This window comes from Pongo abelii, chromosome 20 (assembly GCF_028885655.2).
Source record: "Pongo abelii isolate AG06213 chromosome 20, NHGRI_mPonAbe1-v2.0_pri, whole genome shotgun sequence".
In the NCBI taxonomy this organism is placed as follows: domain Eukaryota; kingdom Metazoa; phylum Chordata; class Mammalia; order Primates; family Hominidae; genus Pongo; species Pongo abelii.
The window spans coordinates 44,198,137-44,223,291 of NC_072005.2; the positions used below are offsets into that span (position 1 = coordinate 44,198,137).

Below are 25,155 nucleotides of genomic sequence, written 5' to 3' on the forward strand. Positions count from 1 at the left end.
CGGTAGTTCCGGATACACAGGAAGCTGAGGTGGGGGAATCACTTGAGCCTGGGAGGTCAAGGCCGCAGTGAGTCATGGTCGTGCCATTGCACTCCAGCCTTTGAGTACAGTGAGAAACAAAACAAAAAGAAAGAAAATGCCCCCGTGGCTGCAGTGCAGAGAATAGACTCTAGGGAGCAGGGATGGAAGCAGGGTGACCAGGTGAGACACTGTCCAGGCTAGAGATACCTTGCTGGGGACACCTCAGAATGCTCTCTTCACATCAGAAGCCCCCTCCCAGGTCCTTCTGCACCCCACCCCACAACATACCTGGGGGAGCCAAGCAGACGGAAAGTGAGGCTAGGGTCTCTCAGCTCCTGTAGCAGCTAGGGAAAAAAAGTGTGTGTCTCAGTGCCTGGAAGATACCTCCACTGTCACTACAAGCATGGCTCCCTTAAAGAGAGCAAGGAGCTGGGCACGGTGGCTCACGCCTGTAATCCCAGCACTTTGGGAGGCCGAAGTGGGTGGATCACCTGAGGTCAGGAGTTCGAGACCAGCTTTGCCAACATGGCAAAACTTCATCTCTACTAAAAATACAAAAATTAGCTAGGTGTGGTGGTGCGTGCCTATAGTCCCAGCTACTCAGGATCTGAGGCAGAAGAATCACTTGAACCCGGGAGGCAGAAATTGCATTGAGCTGAGATCGCGCCACTGGGCGTGTCACTGGAGCCGAGATCTCCAGCTGAGATAATTTTTGTATTTCTACTGAAAATACAAAAATTAGCCAGCTGTGGTGGCACATGCCTGTAATCCCAGCTACTTGTGAGGCTGAGGCAGGAGAATCGCTTGAACCCGGGTGGCAGAAGTTGCAATGAGCCAAGATTGTGCCACTACACTCCAGTCTGGGGAACAGAGCGAGACTCCGTTTCAAAAAGAGGGAGGGAACTGAGTGAGCAAAAATAAATAAATAAATAAATAAAAATACTAAACTGTAAGGGCAAAGTCTGACACAGTATTCTGTGAGATAAACACCATTTTCCAAATGAGGACAGTGAGGCACAGGAAGGTTAAGTCATTTGCCTAAGGTCACTCAGCTGAATTCCAACCCAGACAGTCTGGTCTTAACTATCCATATATCTCTACAGTGGTCCCCATTTTACAGTTGGGGAACAGAAGCTTAAAGAGAAGCAACGTTGCCAGCCCAAGGTCACAGTAGTGGCCCAGGATGAGACTGGGACTCAAGAAATCCAAGAGCAGCCAGGTGCAGTGGCTCACACCTGTAATCCAAGCCACTTGAGAGGCTGGGGAGGGAGGATTGCTTGAGCCCAGAAAGTCAAGGCTACAGCTAGCTATGGTTGCACCACTGCACTTCAGCCTGGACAACAAACAGGCCAGGTGAAGTAGCTCACGCCTGTACTCCCAGCACTTTCGGAGGCTGAGGCGGGCAGATCACTTGAGGTCAGGAGTTCGAGACCAGTCTGGCCAACATGACAAAACCCCGTCTCTACTAAAAATACAAAAATTACCTGGGCATGATGGAGTGTACCTGTAATCCCAGCTACTCAGGAGGCTGAGGCAGGAGAATCACTTGGACCCAGGAGGCAGAGGTTGCAGTGAGCTCGGATTGTGCCACTGCACTCCTCCCTGGGTGACAGAGCGAGACTCTGTCTCAAAAAATATATAAAAATGGCCAGGAGTGGTGGCTCACACCTGTAATCCTAGCACTTTGTGAGGCCAAGGAAGGCGGATTGGCTGAGCTCAGGAGTTTGAGACTAGCCTGGGCAACATGGTGAAACCCTGTCTCTACTAAAAATACAAAAAAATTAGCCAAGCATGGCGGCATGCACCTGTAGTCTCAGCTACTCAGGAGGCTGAGGCAGGAGAATTCCTTGAACCTGGGAGGCGGAGGCTGCAGTGAGCCGAGATCGTGCCACTACACTCCAGCCTGGGTGACAGAGCAAGACTCCATCTCCAAAAATAAATAAATTCTATCTATCTATCTATCTATCTATCTATATCTATATATATAAAATAGGCCAGGTGTGGTGGCTCACAGCCGTAATCCCAGCACTTTGGGAGGCCAAGGCGGATGAATCACCCCAGGTCAAGAGTTCAAGACCATCCATCCTGATGAACGTGGTGAAACCCCGTCTCTACTGAAAATACAAAAATTAGCCAGCTGTGGTGGCGCATGCCTGTAATCCCAGCTACTTGGGAGGCCAAGGCAGGAGAATCGCTCGAACCTGGGAGGTGGAGGTTGCAGTGAGCCAGGATCGCACCACTGCGCTCCAGCCTGGGCAACAAGAGTGAAACTCCGTCTTAAAAAAATAAATAAAATAAAATAAAATAAAAAATAAATCCTGGGGCAAAGAAGGGGATCTATCTGAACTGAAATTGGAAGATGTTTCCCCTCCAGGACTTCACACTCTGACTCAGGAGTTCTCGGAGCCCATCTGATGAATGTGATGATGGAGGCCGGGGGACAGCGATGTGGAGTTTGGATGGAGGGGCTTACCTGATCCGAGCCTAGAGCCCACACCTGCACTCCATGCTTCCAGAAGGCCTGAAGCTGACCTCCAACCATAGCTGGGGAGAAAGCAATGCCCGTTACCCTTGGGGATCACTTGAGTCTCCACCCCTGATCCTGGGCTCTCCCGTCCCTGCACAGACCCACGGCCTCCACCGCTTCGGTCATGGGGATCTCAGCTGTGCGAAGTCCCCGGACTGGGGACCCCTCCGGGGTCACCAGCTTCACAGAGCCTGGAAGGAGATAGAGAGACGGTTTTAAGAACTGTGAGCAAGGCTTAGAGGGTTACTAAGGGACCAATCCATAAATTCAGTGTGAAAGCTATGTAGGACAGGGGCAAGGCCCAGGGGGCTCAGGGGTTCTGAGAAGCACAAGTTCGGAGGCAGAGATCTAGGGATTGCAGCTGGTGGGGTGGGGAGGCAGAGGAGGAAGGAGGGTTCTTACCGTCCATCAACACCATCACCATATCCTCCTCTACCTGGGTCACCTGCACTGGTCCCTTGTGCTCTGTTTGGGGGGAGTGGGTTAAGGATTGACCCCATCCCATTCCCCTTTCCCCACACCACCCCCAGAAGGCCTGTACCTGTGCTTTAGCCACCGCCTCAGTTCCCAAGCAAATAGGCTAAACCTCGCTCACCATCCCGGTCCCACCCCATCATCAATCTCCCCAGTTAACTAAAACCTGCCATTCTCCCTTCCCTGCCCTTCCAGCCCTTTCTCAGTCCGGTAGTGCCTCAGGCTAAGCGAAGCCCCGCCTCCAGCCCCGCCCCTCCGGATCTGATAAGCCCCGCCCTCAGCAAGACTCCGCCCCACTCACCGGTGCTCATCTCGCCCAGCCAGCAAGAGAGCGCGCCAAAGCGCACCGTGTGGAAGAGCACCGACTTCCCCGGCCGCCCGGGGCTCACGCCGATGCACACAGCGGGCAGCTCAGAGCCTGGCCCGGTCAGCAGCGCGAACACGGACAGAGGCGTCGGCAGTGGGAACAGCACCTGCTGCGGGCCGCACAGGGAGGGGCGGGCTAGGGGGTGGTTCAGGACGGGGCCTCAGGGGGCGTGGCTTGGAACTGGCCTGGGACTTCCGAACCAGGGCCCTAAGTTTTGGGGGATGCCATCTAGAAATGTCAGGGGATAAGGCCTGGTGCCTCCGCGGGAACGGGGGGAGTGGCCTCCGAGTGGGTGTGGCTTCCATGTGGGGGCATGCCACCTTGGCGGCGGACGGGCAGGGCCCCAAAGATAGCAAAACCTGCTTAGACACTCAAATAGACAGGCTCTAAATGGGCTCTACTAGGACACCCAGGGAGTGGCAGCATTGAGCCTGAGGAATAATTAGGCCCAGGTGTGAGGGGCGGTGCTTAAGGATCAGGATGGCTTCAGAAGGGCGAGGCTCCAAGCGCAGACCGCAGGTGGGCGGGGCCTCGACGGAGGTGGGGCTTCATGGAGCTCTTGATAGAAGAGCAAAGGGTGCAAGGCCTTAGCCACCCACTCCTCAGAGTTCCCAGCACCCTCCCAAGCCCCTTACCCGGACGAGCAGGAATTTGTTCATGGGCTGGTACCACTGAAGCAGGACAACGGACGTCTCCAATGCCCCGCACAGGAACGGGCCCCCAGAGCTCGCCCCCTCCGCTGTGGCATAGGCAAGGATGAGTCAAGATCAATGCCCTCTATCCTCCTCGCCACCCTCCCACAAGACCCACACTACCACCCATCTTCTGGGTTCTGGACACATTGCCTTAACACTATAACCTTCTCAGGTGGATGCAGCTCAAGCCCCTCCTCTAGCCCGGCCCCGCCCACTCTCTGCACACCCGTGAAGCTCTCTCTCACCCACACAGCACGCCCGGCAGCCTTTGGTGTCCTGGATCTTGGTGGAAACCATGTTCTTCCTGGAGAATAGGTAGGTGTGAAGGGGGGTAGGGCAGCAGGAGGCAGAGGGACATGGGAAGAATTATAAGGCTCTGTGGTGCCATTCATTGGGAGCTGGTACCTTGCCAGTAGGCGGTGGGGGCTAATGTGAGCGATGGGGTTTCCTGCTCTGGTCTCTTTCCGTTCCAGCAGGCCAAGGATGCTATGAGAATACAGGTGGGGGGTCTTTCCTGCAGGGCGTGTGTATGTAGGGGGAAGCAGGAAGTTATAGGATCCCATATACCACTTCCTTTCCTCCATCCCTTCCCTCAGCCCCATCCCTTTGTCTGAAACTCCCAAGCCTGCAAGTCTCAAGTACTTTTCATTCATTCATTCATTTCTCACTCCACATAGATTGAACGCCCATTGTAGGCCAGGCCTGCTCTGTTTGGCTCTGGTGAACAGTGATGAGCATAATAAATATGCTCCCTACCCTCGTGGTATTTGTAGCCATATCAGAAACTCTGGACACATAACCAGTCAGATGAAGTTACACATATTACAAAGTTTTAGAAGAAACACATCTAGAAAATCTTCTAGTTTGTCATCACAGATGTGGCTTTCACTAACTCATGAATCTCATTTGGCTTGGTGTTTCCCCCAAAACTAGAAATTATTTCATCTATTATTATTATTATTAATTATTATTTTAGACAGTCTTGCTCTGTCACCCAGGCTGGAGTGCAGTGGTACAAAATCTTGGCTCACTGCAACCTCTGCCTCCCAGGTTCAAGCAATTCTCATGCCTCAGCCTCCCAAGTAGCTGGGAATAGAGGCATGCGCCACCATGCCCGGATAATTTTTGTATTTTTAGTAGAGATGGGGTTTTACCATGTTGGCCAGTCTGGTCTCGAACTAACTGACCTCAGGTGATCTACCCACCTCGGCCTCCCAAAGTGTTGGGATTACAGGTGTGAACCACCGCACCCGGCCTATTTATTGTTATGTTTGAGACACAGGGTCTCATTCCGTCTTCCAGGCTGGAGTGCAGTGGCGTGATCATGACTCACTGCAGCCTCTAACTTCTGGGCTCAAGTGATCCTCCCACCTCAGCCTCCCGAGTAGCTGGAACCATAGGTGTGTGCCACCACACCCAGCTAATTTTTTTTTAATTTTTAGTAGAGACGAGGTCTCACTATGTTGGCCAGGCTGATCTAGAACTCCTGGGCTCAAGCAGTACTACTGCCTTGGCCTCTCAAAGTGCTGGGATCACAGGCATGAGCCACTGCACCCCGTTCAGATTTTTAAATCTGTAACTTGCTCACTCTATCTTAGTAAAGTATGGAATAAGTTCTGATTGTCATCTGAACATGAAAGCTATTTAAAGACTAACTTAGGGCCGGGCACGGTGGCTTACACCTGTAATCCCAGCACTTTGGGGGGCTGAGACAAGTGGATCACCAGGTCAGGAGTTCAAGACCAGCCTGGCCAACATGGTGAAACCCCGTCTCTATTAAAAATACAAAAAATTAGCCGGGCGTGGTGGCAGGTGCCTGTAATCCCAGCTACTCGGGAGGGTGAGGCAGGAGAATCGCTTGAACCTGGGAAACGGAGGTTGCAGTGAGCCGAGACTGCGCCACTGCACTCCAGTCTGGGCAACAGAGTGAGATTCTATCTCAAAAAAAAACCAAAAAAAACAGGACTAATTTAGGCCAGGTGCAGTGGCCCACACCTGTAATCCCAGCACTTTGGGAGGCCAAGGCGAGTGGATCACCTGAGGTCAGGAGTTTGAGACCAGCCTGGCCAACATGGTAAAACTGCATCTCTACTAAAAATAAAAAATATTTAAAAATTTTTTTAAAATAGCCAGTCATGATGGCTCACATCTGTAATACCAGCTACTCGGGAGGCTGAGGCACGAGAATTGCTTGAACCCAGGAAGTAAAGGTTGCAGTTAGCCAAGATCACGCCCCTGCACTCCAGCCTGGGCAACTGAGTGAGACTCGGTCTCAAAAAAAAAAAAAAAAGACTAATTTAAGGCCAGGTGTGGTGGCTCATGCCTGTAATCCCAGCATTTTGGGAGGCCAAGGCAGGTGGATCACCTGAGGTCAGCAGTTTGAGACCAGCCTGGCCAACAGGGTAAAACTCTGTCTTTACTAAAAATACAAAACTTAGCCAGGTGTGGTGGTGCACACCTGTAATTCCAGCTACTCAGGAGGCTGAGGCATGAGAATCACTTGAACCTGGGAGGCGGAGGTTGCCGTGAGCTGAGATTGTACCACTGCACTCCAGCCTCAGCGACAGAGCGAGACTCTGTCTCAAAAAAAGAAAAAAAAAGACTAATTTATTGTAGAAACTACCTCAAAATTGACTTGAGAGGTGAGGACTATTGTGAACCCCATTTTACAAATGGAGAAACTGAGGCTTGGGGAGCACAGTGAAAAAGTGGCTGGGATTTGAACCTAGGACTTTGTGACCAAGCAGTCTAAGTTTTTTTTTCAGCTGTGCCCGTCTACTTCCCAGCCCCTGAACCCTTGACCCCTTAACCTCCGACCCCATCCCACCTGCTACCCACAGCCAGACCTGAGAGAGACATGAGAACGTTGTTGATGGAGTACACCCACGTAGTCCGGCTAGGAAAGAGCTGCAGGGAATGGGAGAGATGGCTCTGGTGACACCCCAGCAACCCGGGACTCCGGCCCTTGCCCTTGCCCTAGCCCGGTATGGTTCCTCACCATCTCCAGCGTGGCCTCCTGGTCATTCCGGTTCAGGATGAAGATGCCTTCCTCTGCCCCCAGGAGCAGGTGCTGGTCTGGAGGCAGACAAGGATGCTGGGATCGACTTCATCCTCAGGGACCTCCCAGATCCCCACCTGTCTGACCTCAAACACTGACACTCTGTCCCCAGCTCTGACCCTCTATTCTTTCTCCAAACCAATACTCCCAGCCTCTGTTTCCCCAAACAAAGCCAGAGCGGATGGTCCCTCAAGCCAGTCTCATTCTCCCTCCTTTTGACTATCCATATTCTGGTGGTTCTTTCTTCTCTGCCCGACTGTCTTCTGAACCAAACTGACCCCAACCTTAGACCTGCCCCCCAAAATAGTCCTCTGATTTCCTCCCCTCTTTCTCCCCAGTTCTGATACCCTAATGCCAATCCTAACATTGACCTTCAAACTCAGACACCCCCAAATAGGACTTTTTCTGTCCAGTGTGACCTGTTCCTTTAACACTGACCTTGTCTTCATCTCTTTGATCTCTAGATTCTGTCCCTTTCCGGCTGCATCCTAATCTCTAAAATTCCTCACCCCAAAATGCTGCTCCCAGTCTCCCTATCATTAACCTCCAGCTGTCCATCTTTCCTGTGCTCCAAACTCTAACCTTTTTGTTATATTCTGACACTCCTGGCCCCTGAATTCCAATATTCCTAGTTTCACTCTCCAACTCATCCCTCTACCCATCTTTTTTTTTTATATTTTTTATTTTTTTTGAGACTGAGTCTTGCTCTGTTGCCCAGGCTGGAGTGCAGTGGCATGATCTCGGCTCACTGCAACTTCCGCCCCCTGGATTCAAGCAATTATCCTGCCTCAGCCTCCTGAGTAGCTGGGATTATAGGCACGTGCTACCACGCCTGGCTAATTTTTGTGTTTTTAGTAGAGATGAGGTTTCATCACGTTGGCCAGGCTGGTCTCAAACTCCTGACCTCAAGTGATTCGCCCGCCTCAGCCTCCCAAAGTGCTGGGATTACAGGCGTGAGCCACCGCACCTGGCTGCCCTCTATGCATCTTTGATCACCAAATCCTGAGTGTAAGGACAAGCTCCACCCCTGTTTCAGCCTGGCCACGCCCCAGCTCCATTAAGCTCCTCCCCATCCCTGCCTTTGTGCTTTCCTTAGGCTCCTCCCCACCCCTACTTTTGCTCCCCCATTCCCTGCAGGATCGCCTTGACCCTCCAGAATGCCCACCCTTGGTGGAGGGATGTGTCCAGGCGGCTGTGCTGTGGATCCGGAGGGGGCAGCCATTGAACAACTTTACCAGAAGGGCACATCCCTGGGCAGGTCGCCGCGGGGCCAGGCAGCAGATCCGGCAAAGAGAGCAGGGAACAGGAAGGGGCAGTGGTTACAACTCTGGAGCGAGAGTGCCAAGGTTCAAATCCTGCCTCTTACCTTGGTGCAATTTCCCATAATCTATCCCTGTAATACACTTTTTCATGTATTGAGTTTTCTTTTCAGTTTGTTTTTGGTTTTTTTTGTTATATATTTCTTTTTTTAGTTTTTCCTCCACTATCCTAAATCATCAGCATTTGTTTTTTTTTAAGACGGAGTCTCGCTCTGTTGCCCAGGCTGGAATGCAATGACATGATCTCAGCTCACTACAACCTCTGCTTCCCAAGTTCAACTGATTCTCGTGCCTAACCCTTCTGAGTAGCTGGGACCAAAGGCGTGTGCCACCATACCCAGCTAATTTTTGTATTTTTAGTAGAGATGGAGTTTCGCTATGTTGCCCAGGCTGGTCTTGAACTCTTGGCTTCATGTGATTCACCTGCCTCAGCCTCCCAAAGTGCTGGGATTACAAGTGTGAGGCACCACTCCCAGCTATCAGTTTTGTTTTTGGAGATGGAGTCTCACTCTGTTGCCCAGGCTGGAGTGCAGTGGTACAATCTCAGCTCACTGCGACCTCCACCTCCTGGCTCAAGCAATTCTTCTGCCTCAGCCTCCCGAGTAGCTGGGATTACTGGCACACAACACCACGCCTGGCTAATTTTTGTATTTTAGTAGAGACAGGGTTTTGCCATGTTGGCCAGGCTGGTCTCAAACTCCTGACCTCAGGTGATGCGCCTGCCTCAGTCTCCCAAAGTGCTGGGATTACAGGCATGAGCCACTGTGCCTGGCCAGCATATATATATATGTATATATATATATATATGTGTGTGTGTGTGTATATATATATGTATATGTATACATGTATATATATATGATTCACTATGCTATGTATTTCATCTTTGAATCATTTCCAGTACTGGAGGTATAAATACTTTTAGCTGGTAGCCAGCCAGGCACGGCTGTAATCCCACCAGTTTGGGAGGCCGAGGTGGGAGGATCACTTAAGCCCAGGAGTTCAGGACCAGCCTGGGCAACATAGTGAGACCCTGCCTCTATAAAACATTTTTTAAAAAATTAGCCAAGCTGGCCTGGGCCTGGTGGCTCACGCCTGTAATGCCAGCACTTTGGGAGGCCGAGGCTGGCAGATAACTTGAGATCAGGAGTTTGAGACCAGCCTGGCCAACATGGCAAAACTCCGTCTCTACTAAAAATACAAAAATTAGCTGGGCATGGTGGTGGGTGCCTGTAGTCATAGCTACTTAGGAGGCTGAGGCAGGAGAATCACTTAGACTGGGGAGGCAGAGGTTGCAGTGAGCCAAGATAGCACCACTGCACTCCAGCCTGGGCAACAGAGCGAGACTCCGTCTCAGAAAAAAAAAAAAAAAAATTAGCCAAGCGCTACTAGGGAGGCTGAGGTGCAAGGATTGCTTGAGTCTCCGAGGTCAAGGCTGCAGTCAGCCATGATCGCGCCACTGCACTCCAGCAGCCTGGGCAACAGAGCGAGATACTGTCTCAAAAACAACAACAACAAAAACTTTAGAGAGTTCTAATTCATTTTATGCATTTTTTGGCAAATTTGATCCCACAAAGGTACATTATCACAACACTGACTACGTGTGTAGGCATTATGCGTGTACGTAAAAACACTGAAACTTCCTGAATAAAGAGATGTTCTTTTTGTACATCTCCATTTATGAGAGGTAAAATTTCTTGAAATCTTGGCTCTTTGGGCTACTGCATATGTGGTACTGACTCATGGAGGTTTTGATGGATCTCGTCAAAAGACTCTAACTTCTGGACTCAAGCAATCCTCCCAACTCAGCCTCCCAAGTAGCTGGGACCATAGGTGTGTACCACCACGCCCAGCTAATTTTTTAAATTTTTAGTAGCCAGGTGCCGTGGCTCACGCCTGTAATCCCAGCACTTTGGGAGGCCGAGGCAGGCAGATCACAAGGTCAGGAGATCAAGACCATCCTGGCTAACATGGTGAAACCCCATCTCTACTAAAAATACAAAAAATTAGCCGGGCTCAGTGGCGGGCACCTGTAGTCCCAGCTACTTGGGAGGCTGAGGCAGGAGAATGGCATGAACCCGGGAGGCGGAGCTTGCAGTGAGCGGAGATCATGCCACTGCACTCCAGCCTGGGCGACACAGCGAGACTCTGTGTCCAAAAAAAAAAAGCAGGCCCCGGGTGCAGTGGCTCATGCCTGTAATCCCAGCACTTTGGGAGGCTGAGGCAGGTGGATCACCTGAGGTCAGGAGTTCAAGACCAGCCTGACCAACATGGTAAAACCCCACCTCTACTAAAAATACAAAATTAGCCGGGCATGGTGGCGCATTGCCTGTAATCTCAGCTACTCCGGAGGCTGAGGCAGGAGAATCACTTGAACCAGGGAGGCGGAGGTTGTAGTGAGCTGAGATCGCGCCACTGTACTCCAGCCTGGGCAACAAGCAAAACTCCGTCTTTAAAAATAATAATAAGAAGAAGAAACAACAATCCTGCCTCAGCCTCCTCAAAGGTATTTATATGTCCTTGGGTAAGCCACTTACCCGCTCTGTGCCTCAATTTCCCCATTTGTGAAATGGGGGATAATATCTCTGTGATATCTTCTTCACTCTGTGAAGCTTTATGCCATGTAATGACAGGAGATCAGTGTAGGGCACAGAGAAGTGCTCAACAAATGTCACCTGTTGTTACTGTCAGTCCTGCCACCCCCTCCCCACCCCACCAGGCATCCCCAGCCCCGTCTAGAGGTGCAAGTCCTCAGCAGAGGTGAACCTCACCTTTCTCTTCATCTTTTCCTTCTTGGGGGGCAGAAGTGGGGGCTTGTCGAGCTCCCGGGAGGGTGGGTTCCAGAGGGAGGGTTCTGAGAGGGGTTAGGAGAAAATCAGCCCCCAAGACCCCCCCAACACTCCCACCCTCCACCCTAGCCTGTCCCATTACCTGAATGGGCGGTGAGGTGGGGGCTGCTGGTGGATGGGGGAGGCCCAGGACGGGGGCTGTGTGGTGGGGGCCCACTGGCACACCGGACCAGCACCCCCGGGCTCAGCTGCCCATCATCCCCCATACTCCCAGGACCCTCGTCTGATGGAGAACGGAACTTGGGCTTTGGAGACAGGAACAGAGCGTGGGGAAATACATCAGATGATCTCAGAGAGGGCACCCTTTTGCAACTCAAGTCCCTGCCTCCACCAGAACTAACAGCCGTGGCTCTGACCCTCCCCTGCAACATCTTGTGCCCCCTCCAGCCTTCCCCTGACATCCCCAGCCCGGACATCAACACACTTCAGAAACTAATGGGTTAATGCTGGATGTAGCAGGGGCTTCCTAGGACCAGCTACTGACCACTGTCCAAGAGGCTAAATATTTTGAATCCCACCCTGAGGTTGAGGGATGCCACTTCCAGATCCCAATGTAGCCATCATCCTGGTCTCCCCAGTTCCCTGCCCTGGAGAGCCCAGTATCCCAGCATCTAAGGACCTGGCCTCCTGGCCCCCAGTGGCCCTGAGGCCCCAGCCTCCCAGCTCTGGCCCAGGGCCTTACCTTGGGGGGAAGTGGAGGAGGTGTGTCCTCTGCAGGGGTGGGGCTGAAACACAAAGATGGGTTAAATAACTGGGGGGCTGGGGAACAAGGACTCGGGGAAGATGGCATGGTTCTGGGCTGGAGGCCTGGGACTGGGGTCTGAGGTGAGGAGGATTAAGGGATGACTGGTTCTGCCTGGAGCTGAGGATTAAAGGATTAATAACCAGGCTGGACATGGTGGTTCATGCCTGTAATCTCAGCGCTTTGGGAGGCCAGGGCAGGGGGATGGCTTGAGCCCAGGAATTCGAGACCAGCCTGGGCAGCATAGCAAGACCTTGTCTCTAGAAAAAAATTAAAAATTAGCCAGGTGTGGCAGGTGCGCCTGTGGCCCCAGCTACTCAGGAGGCTGAGGTGGGAGGATTGCTTGAGCCTGGGAGGTTGAGGCTGCAGTGAGCCATCATCACACTCCTGCACTTAGCCTTGGTGCCAAAACAAATCATGAGTTTGAGACCAGCCTGGACAACATGGCAAGGCCCTATCTCTACAAAAAATGATTAGCCTGTTTCCAAAAAAAAGACTAATAACAGTAACAGCAACTCTTGGAGGTGGAGTGCTGACAGTGCACCACGGCTTTGCACCTTTACATCACCTAGTAACACAGGTGACATCGGCGCCGTGGCCCTGCTCTCCCTGTGTTGGTGCTGCACACAGGCTGTCGCACATGAAGGGTGGAGCGAGTACGCGCACCTGGAGCCTGACTCGGCCTGTGGGCTGGGGAATATGGGGGCCTGGGCTGACTGTTGGGTCTGGATCTGGGGCTCAGCATCTGGCCTTTGGGAGATTTCCAGGTGCCAAGGTTCAGCCTGAGGGCAGGCAAAAAGACAGGAAAAGCTGAGGGCTGAGGCTGAAGGCTGGAGGGTGGGTGTGGGGTGAGAGGGACATTCGGGAGGAGTTTGAGACTGGGATGTGGCTGAGGGTCCAGGGTCATGGAGGACAGGTGGGGTCAAGTCAGAGATTGGAGCAGCAGCACATTCTAGAAGGAACCGGGGTCAGCTCTGGGGTGGAGAGCAGGTGGGGGGCTGATGTTGAGGGTCAAGTCAAAAGATTGTACAAGAAGATGGAAGGAGGCCAAGTGCAGTGGCTCACGCCTGTAATCCCAGCGCTTTGGGAGGCTGAGGTGGGCGGATCATGAGGTTAGGAGTTCGAGACCATCCCGGCCAACATGGTGAAACCCCATCTCTACTAAAAATACAAAAAATTAGCCGGGCATGGTGGCGGGCGCCTGTAATCCCAGCTACTCAGGAGGCTGAGACAGGAGAATCGCTTGAACCCGGGGGGCCGAGGTTGTAGTGAGCTGAGACTACGTCACTGCACTCCAGCCCGGGCCACAGAGCGAGACTCCCTCTCAAAAAAATAAAAAAAAAAGAAGGTGGAAGGAAAGAAGGAAAGTGGGAGCTGGAGCTGGGATCAGGTTGGGGGTCAGGGGTTGGAGGTGAAGGGTTAAGGGAGGTGGGGTTAGGGAACAGGGCCTAGATAGCTGGGCAGAGGGGCTGCATCTAGGGTCTAATCAGGGCTCAGGGCTCGGGGCTAGAAGAAAGGCAGGGGTGCAGCGGGATCAGGAGTGGAGGAAAGGTCACATCAGGGCCTTGTGGGAAGGTGGGGGCTGAGGTGGGGCCTGTGGAGCTGCAGGCAGGGCCTCACTTACATGTCCACGTCGTCATAGTCATCGTCGGACGACTCTGACAGTTGCTTCCTGAAGGGTGACAGGTATGAGCCTTGGGGGCCTTGTCCACATTCCAGCCCCCTCCCCATCCTCCCTGGGGTCCCTGACCTGGGGCTGCTGCTCCTGAGGTCTCGGGGGGGCTGTAGGCGAGCCTGTGGGGTAGGAAAAGTGTCAGCAGTGGCCTCAGGGAAGCAGGCGGTGTGGTGGGGAGTGGGGGGACAGCATCTCACGGTGTTGGCTGGGGGTCTGGTCTCCATTCCTCGGAGCTTCCTGAACTCCATGTGCCGCCCTAGGGTGGGTGGGGGAAGATAACCCGCTGTGAGCTGGGGGCAAGGGGTTCTGAGATGGGTTTAAGAACAGAAAGAGTAGAATTGGCGGGGAGGTTGCAGTCAGGAGCTTAGGGACTGCAAATGATCTCAGGGAACTGTCCCTTGTGGAAAGCGGTCTTGGATTACAGGGACTTCATTTGGGGGTCAAGTTTGAGATCAAGACCGGGTGCAGTGGCTCACGCCTATAATCCCAGTACTTCGGAAGGCTGAGGTGGGCAGATCGCTGGAACCCAGAGTTTGAGACCTGCCTGGACAACTTGGCGAGAACCCATCTCTACAAAAAATGATTAAAAATTAGCCAAGTGGCTGGGCACGGTGGCTCACGCCTGTAATCCCAGCACTTTGGGAGGCTGAGGCAGGCAGATCGCCTGAGGTCAGGAGCTCATGATCAGCCTGGTCAACATGGTGAAGACCTGTCTCTACTAAAAAAAAATACAAAAATTAGCCAGGCATGGTAGTGCACACCTGTAATCCCAATTACTAGGGAGGCTGAGGCAGGAGAATCGCTTGAACCCAGGAGGCAGAGGTTTCGGTGAGACAAGATCGCACCATTGCACTCCAGCCTGGGAGACAGAGTGAGACTCCATCTCAAAAAAAAAAAAAAAAAAATGAGCCACGCGTGGTGAATAAGCCTGTAGTCCCAGCCACTCAGGAGGCCGAGGTGGGAGGATTCCTTGAGCCCAAGAAGTTTGAGGCTTAAGTGAGCTGTGATCACGCCACTGCACTCCAGCCTGGGCGACAGAGCAAGATCCTGTCACAAAAAAATAAAAAAGTAAACAAGCTCTGGGATCAGGAAGTTGGGGGCTCAATGTAGTTACAGGGTGTTTTCAGGATCCGTTTGGGTATTGAGGTTTTGATGAGATTTCTGAGGTCTCCCTGGGAACTCTATGGTCATTTTGCTTTTGTTTTTGTTTTGTTTTGTTTTGTTTTTTGAGACAGAGTCTCGCTCTTGTCGCCCGGACTGGAGTGCAGTGGCGCAATCTTGGCTCACTGCAACCTCCAACTCCCAGGTTCAAGTGATCCTCCCACCTCAGCCTCCCAAGTAGCTGGGACTACAGGCGTGCACTACCGCACCCGGCTAATTTTTGTATTTTTAGCAGAGACAGGGTTTCACCATGTTACCCCAGCTCGTCTTGACATCCTGACCTCAGATGATCCGCCCACCTTGGCCTCCCAAAGTGCTGGGATTACAGGCATGAGCCACCGCGCCTGGCCTCTACGGTCATTTTGTAGGTCAGGTGCTGATGAGATTGTCTGGGGGTCTCTTATAGGATCAGATGATGCTGAGGGTCTCTGAAGGCCTGATGGTAGGGGAAGGGGGTCTCTTAGGTCTATTATAGGGTCAGATGTCCCCAAAAATAAGGATTCTCTACTCACGACAGCAGTCTGCATCTGGGATCCCCAGAGAGCTGGAGCGGTGGGTGGATCTGATCCGCCGAGGGATAGCAGCGGGTAGCTGGGCAGAGGGGCAGCCACGTCAGGGCTCGGGACCCCCAAGCAGCCTCCTACCCTGCCCGGGGTCCATCTGCTCTCTCCTGTAACCCTCTGGGCACACAGCCTTTTACCAAGCTCCCCATCCTCCCTCCCTGTTTTCCCCCTAAGAGAGGCAGCAGGAAGGCACTGCTGGCAGCGGGCACAGCCTGAGAAAGATGGAGAGGTCCCCAGTGCTCTTGTCAGCCAAGGCTCTCACCTCGGGCTCCTCATCCTCAATGTCCCCAATGGAGGGTCCTTTCCCGGGATTCTTCAGTTTGTCAAGAAGATCCAGGATCAGGCCTCGATTCAGCCCAGGCTGGGATACCAGTTGATGCTGGGGGAGGGAAGAGGTGTCCGTATCCAGAGGGATGGTGTGGACAGAGAAGGCTGGTGCGGACAGAGAGGGCTGGTAGAGGGCCTTGGGGACTGGACTAAAAGAATCTAGCTGGGGAGAAGGTGCCAGTGGAGGGAGAGGGCAGGGAAATCCAGGGAACTCAGAGGCCTGGGGTATTCTTTTTTGTTGTTTTGTTTTAAGACAGAGTCTCGCTCTGTCACCCAGGCTGGAGTGCAGTGGCACAATCTAGGCTCACTGCAACCTCCACCTCCTGGGCTTAATTGATTCTCCTGCCTCAGCCTCCTGAGTGGCTGCGATTACAGGCTCATGCCACCACACCCAGCTAATTTTTTTTGTTTGTTTGTTTTTGTTTTGAGACAGGGTCTCGCCCTGTCACTCAGGCTGGAGTGTAGTGGCACGATCCTGGCTCACTATAGCCTCCACCTCCCGGGTTTAAGCGATTCTCCCACCTCAGCCTACCAAGTAGCTGGGATTACAGGCGTGCGCCACCATGCTCAGCTAATTTTTGCATTTTTAGTAGAGACGGGGTTTCACCATGTTGGCCAGGCTGGTCTCAAACTTCTGACCTCAAGTGATCCATCTGCCTCAACCTCTCAAAGTGCTGGGATTACAGGTGTGAGCCACCATGCCCAGCCAACCTGGGGGAGTCTAAGAAATTTTTAGGAATGAGAAGAATTTAGGTTTCTCAGAGCGGGGCTGGGAGAATTCCAGAGTTGTCTTGGAAGAGACTGTGGTTCCCTGGGGATTCAAGAGGACACTCAGCAACAAGTCTTGAGTCCTTTGGGAATTTGTCAGTTCCGGCAACTCAGGGTATTTGGGAAAGGTCTGGGGTATAACCCGGAGGGTCTCTGGTGGTGGGGGGTGGTCCTGGGAAATTCTGAGGCACTAGGGACTTTGGAAAGGCCCCGGGGACTCCATGGAACAAAGTTATCCATGTCCTCGGGAGATGTGGAAGGCCCCAGGGAATCCTGGGCTGAGGGTCTTGGGGGAAGGGAGGGTTACACTGAGCATCTTGGTGGCGCTGGGTCGTTTCTTGGGACTCTTAGTCAGGGTGACTTTGATGAAGTTGTGGAAGGCAGCCGACCTTGGGAAGAAGAAGCCAGGTTCTGGGTGAGGGGACCAGAGACCCTCCCATCAGGCCACCCAGCCCCAGCCCTGCCCTCGCTCACCCTCCCTCCTGTCACTCTCTCGTACCATTTGCCTTTTTCCTTCAGTCGGGGAGGCTGGTAGCCACTCTTGGTCATGAGGAAGAGAACTCTAGAATAGTAGGGAAAGGACATGGGGTTCAGACCCTCAAGGGGGCCAGACCTCATGGCTTGAGGGGTTCCTAGTAGCACTGCAGTCAGCAGAGGGCAAAGTGAGAAACAGCATGGAAGTGAGGTTCAGGTTTTACAGTGCACCAGGGTGCCTCTCCTAAGGGAAGCCATTTATGGCGTGATAGAGCTATGGCAAGGCCAAGTGCGGTGGCTCATGCCCGTAATCCCAACACTTTGGGAGGCCAAGGCGGGAGGATAGCTTGAGCCCAGGAGTTGGAGACCAGCTGGGGCAACATAGTGAGACCAAAAAAAAAAATTTTTATTTATTTATTTATTTATTTATTTATTTATTTATTTATTTTTTTGTGACGGAGTCTCGCTGTCGTCCAGGCTGGAGTGCAGTGGCGTGATCTCGGCTCACTGCAGGCTCCGCCCCCTGGGGTTCACGCCATTCTCTGCCTCAGCCTCCCGAGTAGCTGGGACTACAGGCAACCGCCACCTCGCCCGGCTAATTTTTTTTTGTATTTTTAGTAGAGATGGGGTTTCACCGTGTTAGCCAGGATAGTCTCAATCTCCTGACCTAGTGATCCGCCCGCCTCGGCCTCCCAAAGTACTGGGATTACAGGCGTAAGCCACCGCGCCTGGCCAAAAAAAATTTTTTTTAAATAGTTAGGTGTGGCAATGTGGGTCTGTAGGACCAGCTATGCGAGAGGCTAAGGCAGGAGGATCATTTGAGCCCCGGCATTCAAGGCTGAAGTGAACTATGATCGTGCCGCTGCACTCCAGCCTGGGTGACAGAGCAAGATCCTGTCTCTAAAAATAATAATAATTAATTAATTAATTTTAAAAATGTCTGGGCATGGTGGCTCACACCTTTAATCCCAGCATTTTGGGAGGCCAAGGCAAGTGGATCACTTGAGGTCAGGAGTTCGAGACCAGCCTGGTCAACATAGTGAAACCCCGTCTCTACCAAAACATACAAAAATTAGCCAGGCATGGTGGCGTGCACCTGTAATCCCACACTTGGGAGGTTGAGGCGTGAGAATCACTTGAACCCCGGAGGCAGAGGTTGCAGTGAGCTGAGATCGTGCCACTGCACTCCAGCCTGGGCAACAAGAGTGGGACTCCATCTCAAAAATAAATAAATAAATAAAAATTAAAATTAAAAAATAGGCTGGGTGCGGTGGTTCACTCCTGTAATCCCAGCACCTCCGGAAGCCGAGGTGGGCAGATAACCTGAGGTCAGGAGTTCGAGACTACCCTGGCCAACATGGTAAAACCCCGTCTCTACTAAAAATACAAAAATTAGCCGGGCGTGGTGGTGCATGCCTGCAGTCCCAGCTACTCGGGAGGCTGAGGCAGGAAAATAACTTGAATCCGGGAGATGGAGGTTGCAGTGAGCCAAGATTGTGCCACTGCACTCCAGCCTGGGTGACAGAGCAAGACTCTGTCTTAAAAAATAAAAAATAAAATAAAATAAAATAAAATATTAAATTAAATTTAAAAAATAGAGCTGCAGCACGTGCCAAGGTAGGCTCAAGTGGCGATCCCTGATTTGGAGGTTCCTGGGATGGAAGGCGGAAGCTGAGGGTGGGCTTTGGGCCAGGGCTGGACAGGATCTCTGGGCCTGCGGACCCCACGCCTGCCTACCTGAGAGGGTGCACATCAAAGAGCGGTGGCTGTAGCTCGGCCAGTTCGATGGCCGTGATGCCCAGGGACCAGATGTCACACAGCTCGTTGTATCCTCCCTTCAGGGCCACAGCTGCCACTTCCGGAGCCATCCTGGGGGCAGACACGCTCAGAGAGCCAGAGGTGGCATGGGGACAGGAAGGGAAGGAGGGGCAGAGAGGGAGAAGGAGTTGAGGGGAGACGCAGCACACAGAGAGTCAGATGGAGAGACAGACGGACAGGAGTAAAGACAGACACGGGCAGATGAAGCCGGAGATGCAGACCGGGTGCGATGGCTCATGCCTGTAATCCCAGCACTTTGGGAGGCCGAGCAAGGAGGATGGCTTAGGCCCAGGAGTTTGAGACCAGCCTGGGCAACTTATCAAGACCCCATCTCGGCTGGGCACGGTGGCTCTTGCCTATAATTCCAGCACTTTGGGAGGTCAAGGCGGACAGATCACCTGAGGTGAGGAGTTCGAGACCAGCCTGGCCAACATGGTGAAAGCCCGTCTCTACTAAAAGTACAAAAATTAGCCAGGCATGGTGGCAGGCGTCTGTAATCACAGCTACTTGGAGGCTGAGGCAGGAGAATTGCTTGAACCTGGGAGGTGAAGGTTGCAGTGAGCCGAGACCATGCCACTGCACTCCAGCCTGGGCAACAGAGCAAAACTCCGTCTCAAGAAAAATAAAAAAAGAACGAAAAGGAAAAAAAACAACACCATCTCTACACAAATTTTAAAAATTAGCCAGGTGTCATGGTGCACACCTGTGGTCCCAGCTACTTGGGAGGCTGAGGTGGGAGGATCTCCTGAGCCCAGGAGTTCTAGGCTGCAGTGAGCCGTGACTATGCCACTGCAATCCAGCCTGGGCCACAGAGTGAGACTCGGTCTCTAAAAACAAAACAAAATGAAAAGACAGAGAGGCAGAGACAGAGAGTGAGAGAGACAGAAACAGACAGAGAGTGCTGCAAACTGAGCTAGAGGAAAAAGACAGAAATGGATATGGAGGGACAGAGAAATCAAGATAAAAATCAACACAAACACACCGAGAGCAATGGCCAGAAAAGGGCACAAAGAGAGAGAAAAATGGAAAACTCAAGAGACACCCAGAGAGAACAAAAGAATCTTCCAAGGAGAAAGGAAGAGGCAGGGGAATGGAGCAGGAAGGAGGATCCCGGGGAACCAAGGTAGGAAAAACCACGGACTCCCCACTCCACCCCTAGCTGCCCGCTGGGCACCACTCACCAGTAGGGTGTCCCAATGAAAGAGAGGCGTCTGGCCAGCGTAGCCCCGATCTGGGCCGAGATGCCAAAGTCAGCTGGAAGCAGAGGGAGACATAGTGATCTGAGGTCCACTGCGCTTCCGGCCCCCCAGTCAGCCCTCCTGCTCAACCCCCAGCCTTACTTACCCAGTCTGACCTCCCCAGCATCATTGATGAGGATGTTAGCTCCCTGGGAATGAGAGGGGGTATGGGAGGCTGCAGAGACTCTCCCCAGCCCAGTACTACCCCACTCCACCCCACAGCTCAAACTACCCTGATCCCTGAGCCCCCGAAATGCCACTCCCATCTCCTGGGCCCCACCCCCCAACAGCACCCCTGCACCCCCAGACCACCTTGATGTCCCTGTGTATCTTCTTCTGTGAGTGCAGATAGGCCAGTCCCTGGGGAGAAGGGTGGACAAGGGGACTGTGAGTGTTTGGGGGCTGGAGTGGGGCCCCCCTCCCCTCCCATCCCCAGAATCCCCAGGCCTCTCCTTACCTGGAGCACTTCCCGGCAGACATAGCTAATCTGGAGCTCTGACAGGGAGCCTGTCACTGCAAAGGTCACCCCGGCCAGGCCAGGCGTTGGATGGGAGCCAGGGAACCTGGGCTGGGGAGTCCTGCCCCCCCACACCAGCTAAGAGGGTGCCATAGGGAGAGGGGAAACAGGACAGGACCAGTGGGAGGGGGAGACGGTGGGGTGGTCAGTGACAGAAAGAGACAGCAATGCAAATAAAAGAGGCAAATAGGCCTGGCGCAGTGGCTCATGCCTATAATCCCAGCACTTTGGGAGGCCAAGGTGGGTGGATCACTTGAGGTCAGGAGTCCGAGACCAGCCTGGCCAACATGGTGAAACCCCATTTCTACTAAAAATACAAAAATTAGCCAGGCGTAGTGGTGCATGCCTGTAATCCCAAGTACTCAGGAGGCTGAGGCAGGAGAATCACTTGAACCCAGGAGGTGGAGGCTGCAATGAGCCGAGATCGTACCACTGCACTCCAGCCTGGGCAATAGAAGGAGGCCCTGTCTCAAAAAAAAAAAAAAAAAAAAAGAAAGAAGAAAAGAAAGTAAGCAAGATAAATAAGTAGAATATGATATAGTTCCTCAGACGCTGATAGACAACAAGAAGAAACATAAAGCAAGAAAGGTGGGCGTAGGAGGGGCTATGACATTTCACAGAGGTGGTCAGTCAGGGCTGCTCTCTGAAGGTGACAGCAGGTGAAGACATGAGGGCTCCCACTCTGAGTGGGACCAGCCACAGCGAGTGCAGGGCCCCAGGTGGGACAGCCCCTGGTGGGTCTGGAAAGCAGCAAAGGGAGTGGGGTGGAGTGGAAGGGGAGGAGGAAAGTGGGAGGAGGTGAGATTGGCCAGCCTGGGGTGGACCCTGATGAGGAGTCTGGGCTTCTCCTCTGAGAGAAATGGAAGCTGTAGGAGGGCTCTGAGCAGGGGCATGATGTGACTGCAAAATAAGGAAAGGCACAGAGACACAGAGACAGAGAGAGACAGAGAAAAGGAGACAGATCACACATGAGACATACCGAAGGAACAGGATTGAAAAAAACAAAAAAGTTAGACAGAGACAAAGACAGAGGTCAGAGGCCAAAATGTGGGGAGACAGACAGATTTAGAGAGAGACCCAGAGGGTGACGAGGGAAGAACAACACACAGGCAGAGAGACAGAGAGACAGACAGAGAGAGGCCGTCAGACATCAGGTCTGACAGACCAGCTGTGGGATTCACTTCCTCTCTGTGGGCCTCAGTTTCCCTCCTAAGGACTTCTCAATGAAGTCCTTCCTTTTCTAACATTTGAGGTCTAGGGCTGGAAGGAATCAGAGGTTTTCCGCCTCCCAGATTCAAACGATTCTCCTGCCTTAGCCTCCCGAGTAGCTGGGATTACAGGCGTCTGCCACCACGCCCCGCTAATTTTTTGTATTTTTAGTAGAGGCGGGGTTTCACCATGTTGGCCAAGCTGGTCTTGAACTCCCGACCTCAGGTGATCCACCCACCTCGGCTTCCCAAAGTGCTGGGATTACAGGCGTGAGCCACCACACCAGGCCCAGCAGTTATATTTTAAAAAAAAAAAAAAAAAAAAAAAAAAAAAAAAAAAAAAGCCAGGCACACTGGCTCAAGCCGGTAATCTCAGCACTTCGGCAGCTGAAGGCAAGAGGATCAGCTCAGCGCAGGAGTTTGAAATATGGCCCAGAAATACAGTTCCTGTGAGATACACACACAGAGACGGAAGAGGTGAATTTGGGTTGGGGTGGGGGGGTGGGGATGGGAGGGGTGCTTGGGTCCCCTTGTCCTTTCTCTAACCTTGGTAGATGTCCTGGAGAGAACCAGCCCCACAGAATTCCATGCAGATCCAGAGTTTCTGCAACCTGCAGTGGTTCAAGAGTAAGGATAATAATAGCAGTAAATATATTATTATTTGCAGGAAAGCCCCTGGTTTGTTTCTGTCTTGTTCTAGCTCAATAAGAACTTTAACGTAACAGCTCTCATCACTCCACCTCTCCTCCTTGTCTACCAGAGTGAGGTTGTTTCATTCCCATTTTACAGACAAGGAAGTTAAGGCTCAGAGAGGAAATGTGAGTTCCGGGGCAAAGTCAACTCAAACCTAGGCCTTTGGGCGGGACCCCACTGCCGTCCCACGCCAACCTAGGAGGCAGGGCAGAGATCTCACGGGTTATGGAGATTTGGAGGGGACAGAGGGGCCCAGGGCACCTGTTCTGGGGAGCAGAGGTCATTATTGGGGCATCTGGAATATTAATTTGGGGATCAGGGAATTTAGAAGTTTATATTAAAAGAGCAGAGAGTGAAACTGGGTGAGCCAAAGGCAGAATGATGAGAGCTTCGTTTCAAGGGAGTTGATTTCAAATTCAGTTACTATGAAGAGATCAGTTTGGGGTACTCTTGGTCAGAAATGGGAATTCTAGATTGGAGATTAGATTAGAGGCTGCTCTGGTCAGAAAAGTGGGGCTTAGGAGTGAGGATCACGGTAGGCTTAGCCCAGTCAAAAATGGGGGTCCAGGATGGGAGGTCAGGTTATGGTGAGAAATGGAAGTTCAAGGTTAAAACTGAGGGTGCCAAGGCCAGGCGCGGTGGCTCACATATGTAATCCCAGCACTTTCGGAGGCCGAGGCCAGTGGATCACAAGGTCAGCAGTTCAAGACCAGCCTGGCCAAGATGGTGAAACCCCATCTCTACTAAAAATACAAAAATTAGCCGGGTGGGGTGGTGAGCGCCTGTAATCCCAGCTACTCGGGAGTCTGAGGCAGAGAATTGCTTGAACCCAGGAGGCAGAGGTTGCAGTGAGCTGAGATCATGCCACTGCACTCCAGCCTAGCAACAGAACAAGACTCCATCTCAAAAAAAGAAAAGGAAAAAAAAAAAAAGAACTGAGGGTATCCCCGTCAAGAAATGGGGGCTCTGGGTTAGGGGCTGGGCTGGGTGCCAGGGTGGGTCTAAGGTTCATCACCAGAGATAACTCCCATGGTAGGCCACGATGTTGGCGTGCCGGCAAGTTTTCAATATGAGGATTTCCTTCTGAAGGGTGGAGACATCATCATCTGTGAGGAGGGCGGGAGAGAAAAGGCAGCTCGCACGGGGAGAGAGCTACAGGGGAGGTGATCCCAGTGTCCCAGGAGGTGAAGGTGGGGATGTGGGGAAGGAGCTCCATGTTCCCTCCTCACCAGGCTCCATCTTCACCATCTTCAGTGCCACCAGGTCCCCTGACACCTTGTCTCGAGCCTTGCAAAGGGGAAGTTGGCAGTCAGGCAGGCTCCATTTGCCAGAGTCCCTCCACAGCATCCCTGAGTCAAGGTCAAGGACTGGGAACCCCTCTTGTAGCCTCCTCCCTACCGAGGCCTCGCCTTACAGGTCACTGGTTGTAGGGTGTTGGGGACAGAGGGGGCTTCCTCACCTTAAAGACTTCCCCATACGTGCCGCCACCCAGTCGCTGTAGCAGGTCATAGTGGTCCCGGGGGTCTCTATTGAAAATGTCAGGGTCCACGAGGTCCATCCCTGGGGGCCGGAGCTGGGCCTGCGCCCAGGGGCCAGCAGGGCCTCAGGACTCAAGTTCTGGCACCTCCCTCCGTCCCCAGAAGCCCTGCAACCGCCTTGCCTCCGCGGGCTGTGGCCTCCCCCCTCCCCACTCTCGCTTCCTGCCCCAGCTGCACTGCACGACTGTGCAACGGGCTCCACCCCCCCGTCCCCTGGGCTCTGAGAGCCTCTGAGGGGCAGCTTGTCTTGGGACCCAAGGGACCATCCTCAACCTCCAAGGCCCAGGGCTGGATGTAAATGTGATGCAAATGATCTTAATCGTAACCGGGTTGGAGGGGGGTGCCTTAGAACCCCCGCCCCCGTCTCCTAGGTAGTGTCTAAACCTCTGCTGGGTGCTTGAAGGTTTGGCCACAACCCGAAGGCGGCAGGTCTGCACAGGGATGGCTATGCAGTGTACATGCCTGTTCACCTGTCACATACATGCACTTGGGTTACCTCCTCTGCACTGCGCAGGCGTGTAGACGTGCATCTGCCTGGATACCTGTGTGCACAGTACACACGTGGATGTACCCAGGGCATATACCTCCACATACATGGCACATAACTGCATTTTGTAGGCCTGCAGTGTACAAAACCTATACATAATATAAAATTCATGGCAGTACAAATGGGACGCTCGCCCTCAGCTCCAAGACCGGAACCTAATGGAGACGGGGCGCGATCCGGCGAAGTCTAGGAGCCCTCACCCCAGCCCCGGCCCGGCAGAGCACAATAGCTTTATGGGACCCTTCTCCTGGAGCTGGGGACCAAGGGCCGAGACTTGAAACTGGAGAGCTCAGGATCCTGCACCAGGCGCCCAGGCCTTTGGCAAGAGGGACCTCAGAGAACACCTCCCTCGGAACTTGGCCATGGCCTAAACGTAGGGCTGCTGCGTGCATTCCCGCAGAGCTCCGTGGCCTCATGGCCGCGCGCAGTACAACGCGCGCGCACGCCGCCAGAGCTCCGGCTGCTTCCCACTGAGTTCGCGCGCGCACGCTCCCGCGCCACCGGCACTGGAACTGGGTCTGTGGCCCGGGAAAAGCTTAGCCCCGCCCCCTCGCCACGAGAGGCGCCTGCGCACTGGGA

General features: G+C 53.0%; 1 protein-coding gene across 1 annotated transcript in view; it reads right to left on the reverse strand.

Annotated features, from left to right (window-relative positions):
* The window catches only part of MAP4K1 (mitogen-activated protein kinase kinase kinase kinase 1), a 30,267-nt gene extending 5,141 nt beyond the window's left edge, over window positions 1-25,126 (reverse strand). The window contains exons 1-30 of the mRNA XM_024237026.3: window positions 23,951-25,126; window positions 23,721-23,778; window positions 23,507-23,597; window positions 22,345-22,409; window positions 20,531-20,586; window positions 20,386-20,433; window positions 20,180-20,222; window positions 20,017-20,089; window positions 18,755-18,886; window positions 17,043-17,105; window positions 16,851-16,932; window positions 15,711-15,827; window positions 15,398-15,476; window positions 13,922-13,980; window positions 13,800-13,843; window positions 13,674-13,721; window positions 11,990-12,032; window positions 11,390-11,552; window positions 11,230-11,312; window positions 8,308-8,392; window positions 7,083-7,159; window positions 6,931-6,991; window positions 4,490-4,598; window positions 4,330-4,388; window positions 4,025-4,128; window positions 3,324-3,498; window positions 2,951-3,013; window positions 2,650-2,739; window positions 2,495-2,565; window positions 310-365 (exon numbers count right to left, since the gene is read on the reverse strand). Of these exons, the coding sequence (XP_024092794.3) occupies window positions 310-365; window positions 2,495-2,565; window positions 2,650-2,739; window positions 2,951-3,013; window positions 3,324-3,498; window positions 4,025-4,128; window positions 4,330-4,388; window positions 4,490-4,598; window positions 6,931-6,991; window positions 7,083-7,159; window positions 8,308-8,392; window positions 11,230-11,312; window positions 11,390-11,552; window positions 11,990-12,032; window positions 13,674-13,721; window positions 13,800-13,843; window positions 13,922-13,980; window positions 15,398-15,476; window positions 15,711-15,827; window positions 16,851-16,932; window positions 17,043-17,105; window positions 18,755-18,886; window positions 20,017-20,089; window positions 20,180-20,222; window positions 20,386-20,433; window positions 20,531-20,586; window positions 22,345-22,409; window positions 23,507-23,597; window positions 23,721-23,778; window positions 23,951-24,049 (2,396 nt within the window). The 5' untranslated portion in view covers window positions 24,050-25,126. The remainder of the gene's footprint in view (window positions 1-309; window positions 366-2,494; window positions 2,566-2,649; window positions 2,740-2,950; window positions 3,014-3,323; window positions 3,499-4,024; window positions 4,129-4,329; window positions 4,389-4,489; window positions 4,599-6,930; window positions 6,992-7,082; window positions 7,160-8,307; window positions 8,393-11,229; window positions 11,313-11,389; window positions 11,553-11,989; window positions 12,033-13,673; window positions 13,722-13,799; window positions 13,844-13,921; window positions 13,981-15,397; window positions 15,477-15,710; window positions 15,828-16,850; window positions 16,933-17,042; window positions 17,106-18,754; window positions 18,887-20,016; window positions 20,090-20,179; window positions 20,223-20,385; window positions 20,434-20,530; window positions 20,587-22,344; window positions 22,410-23,506; window positions 23,598-23,720; window positions 23,779-23,950) is intronic.
* Between the last annotated feature and the right edge of the window lie 29 nt (window positions 25,127-25,155).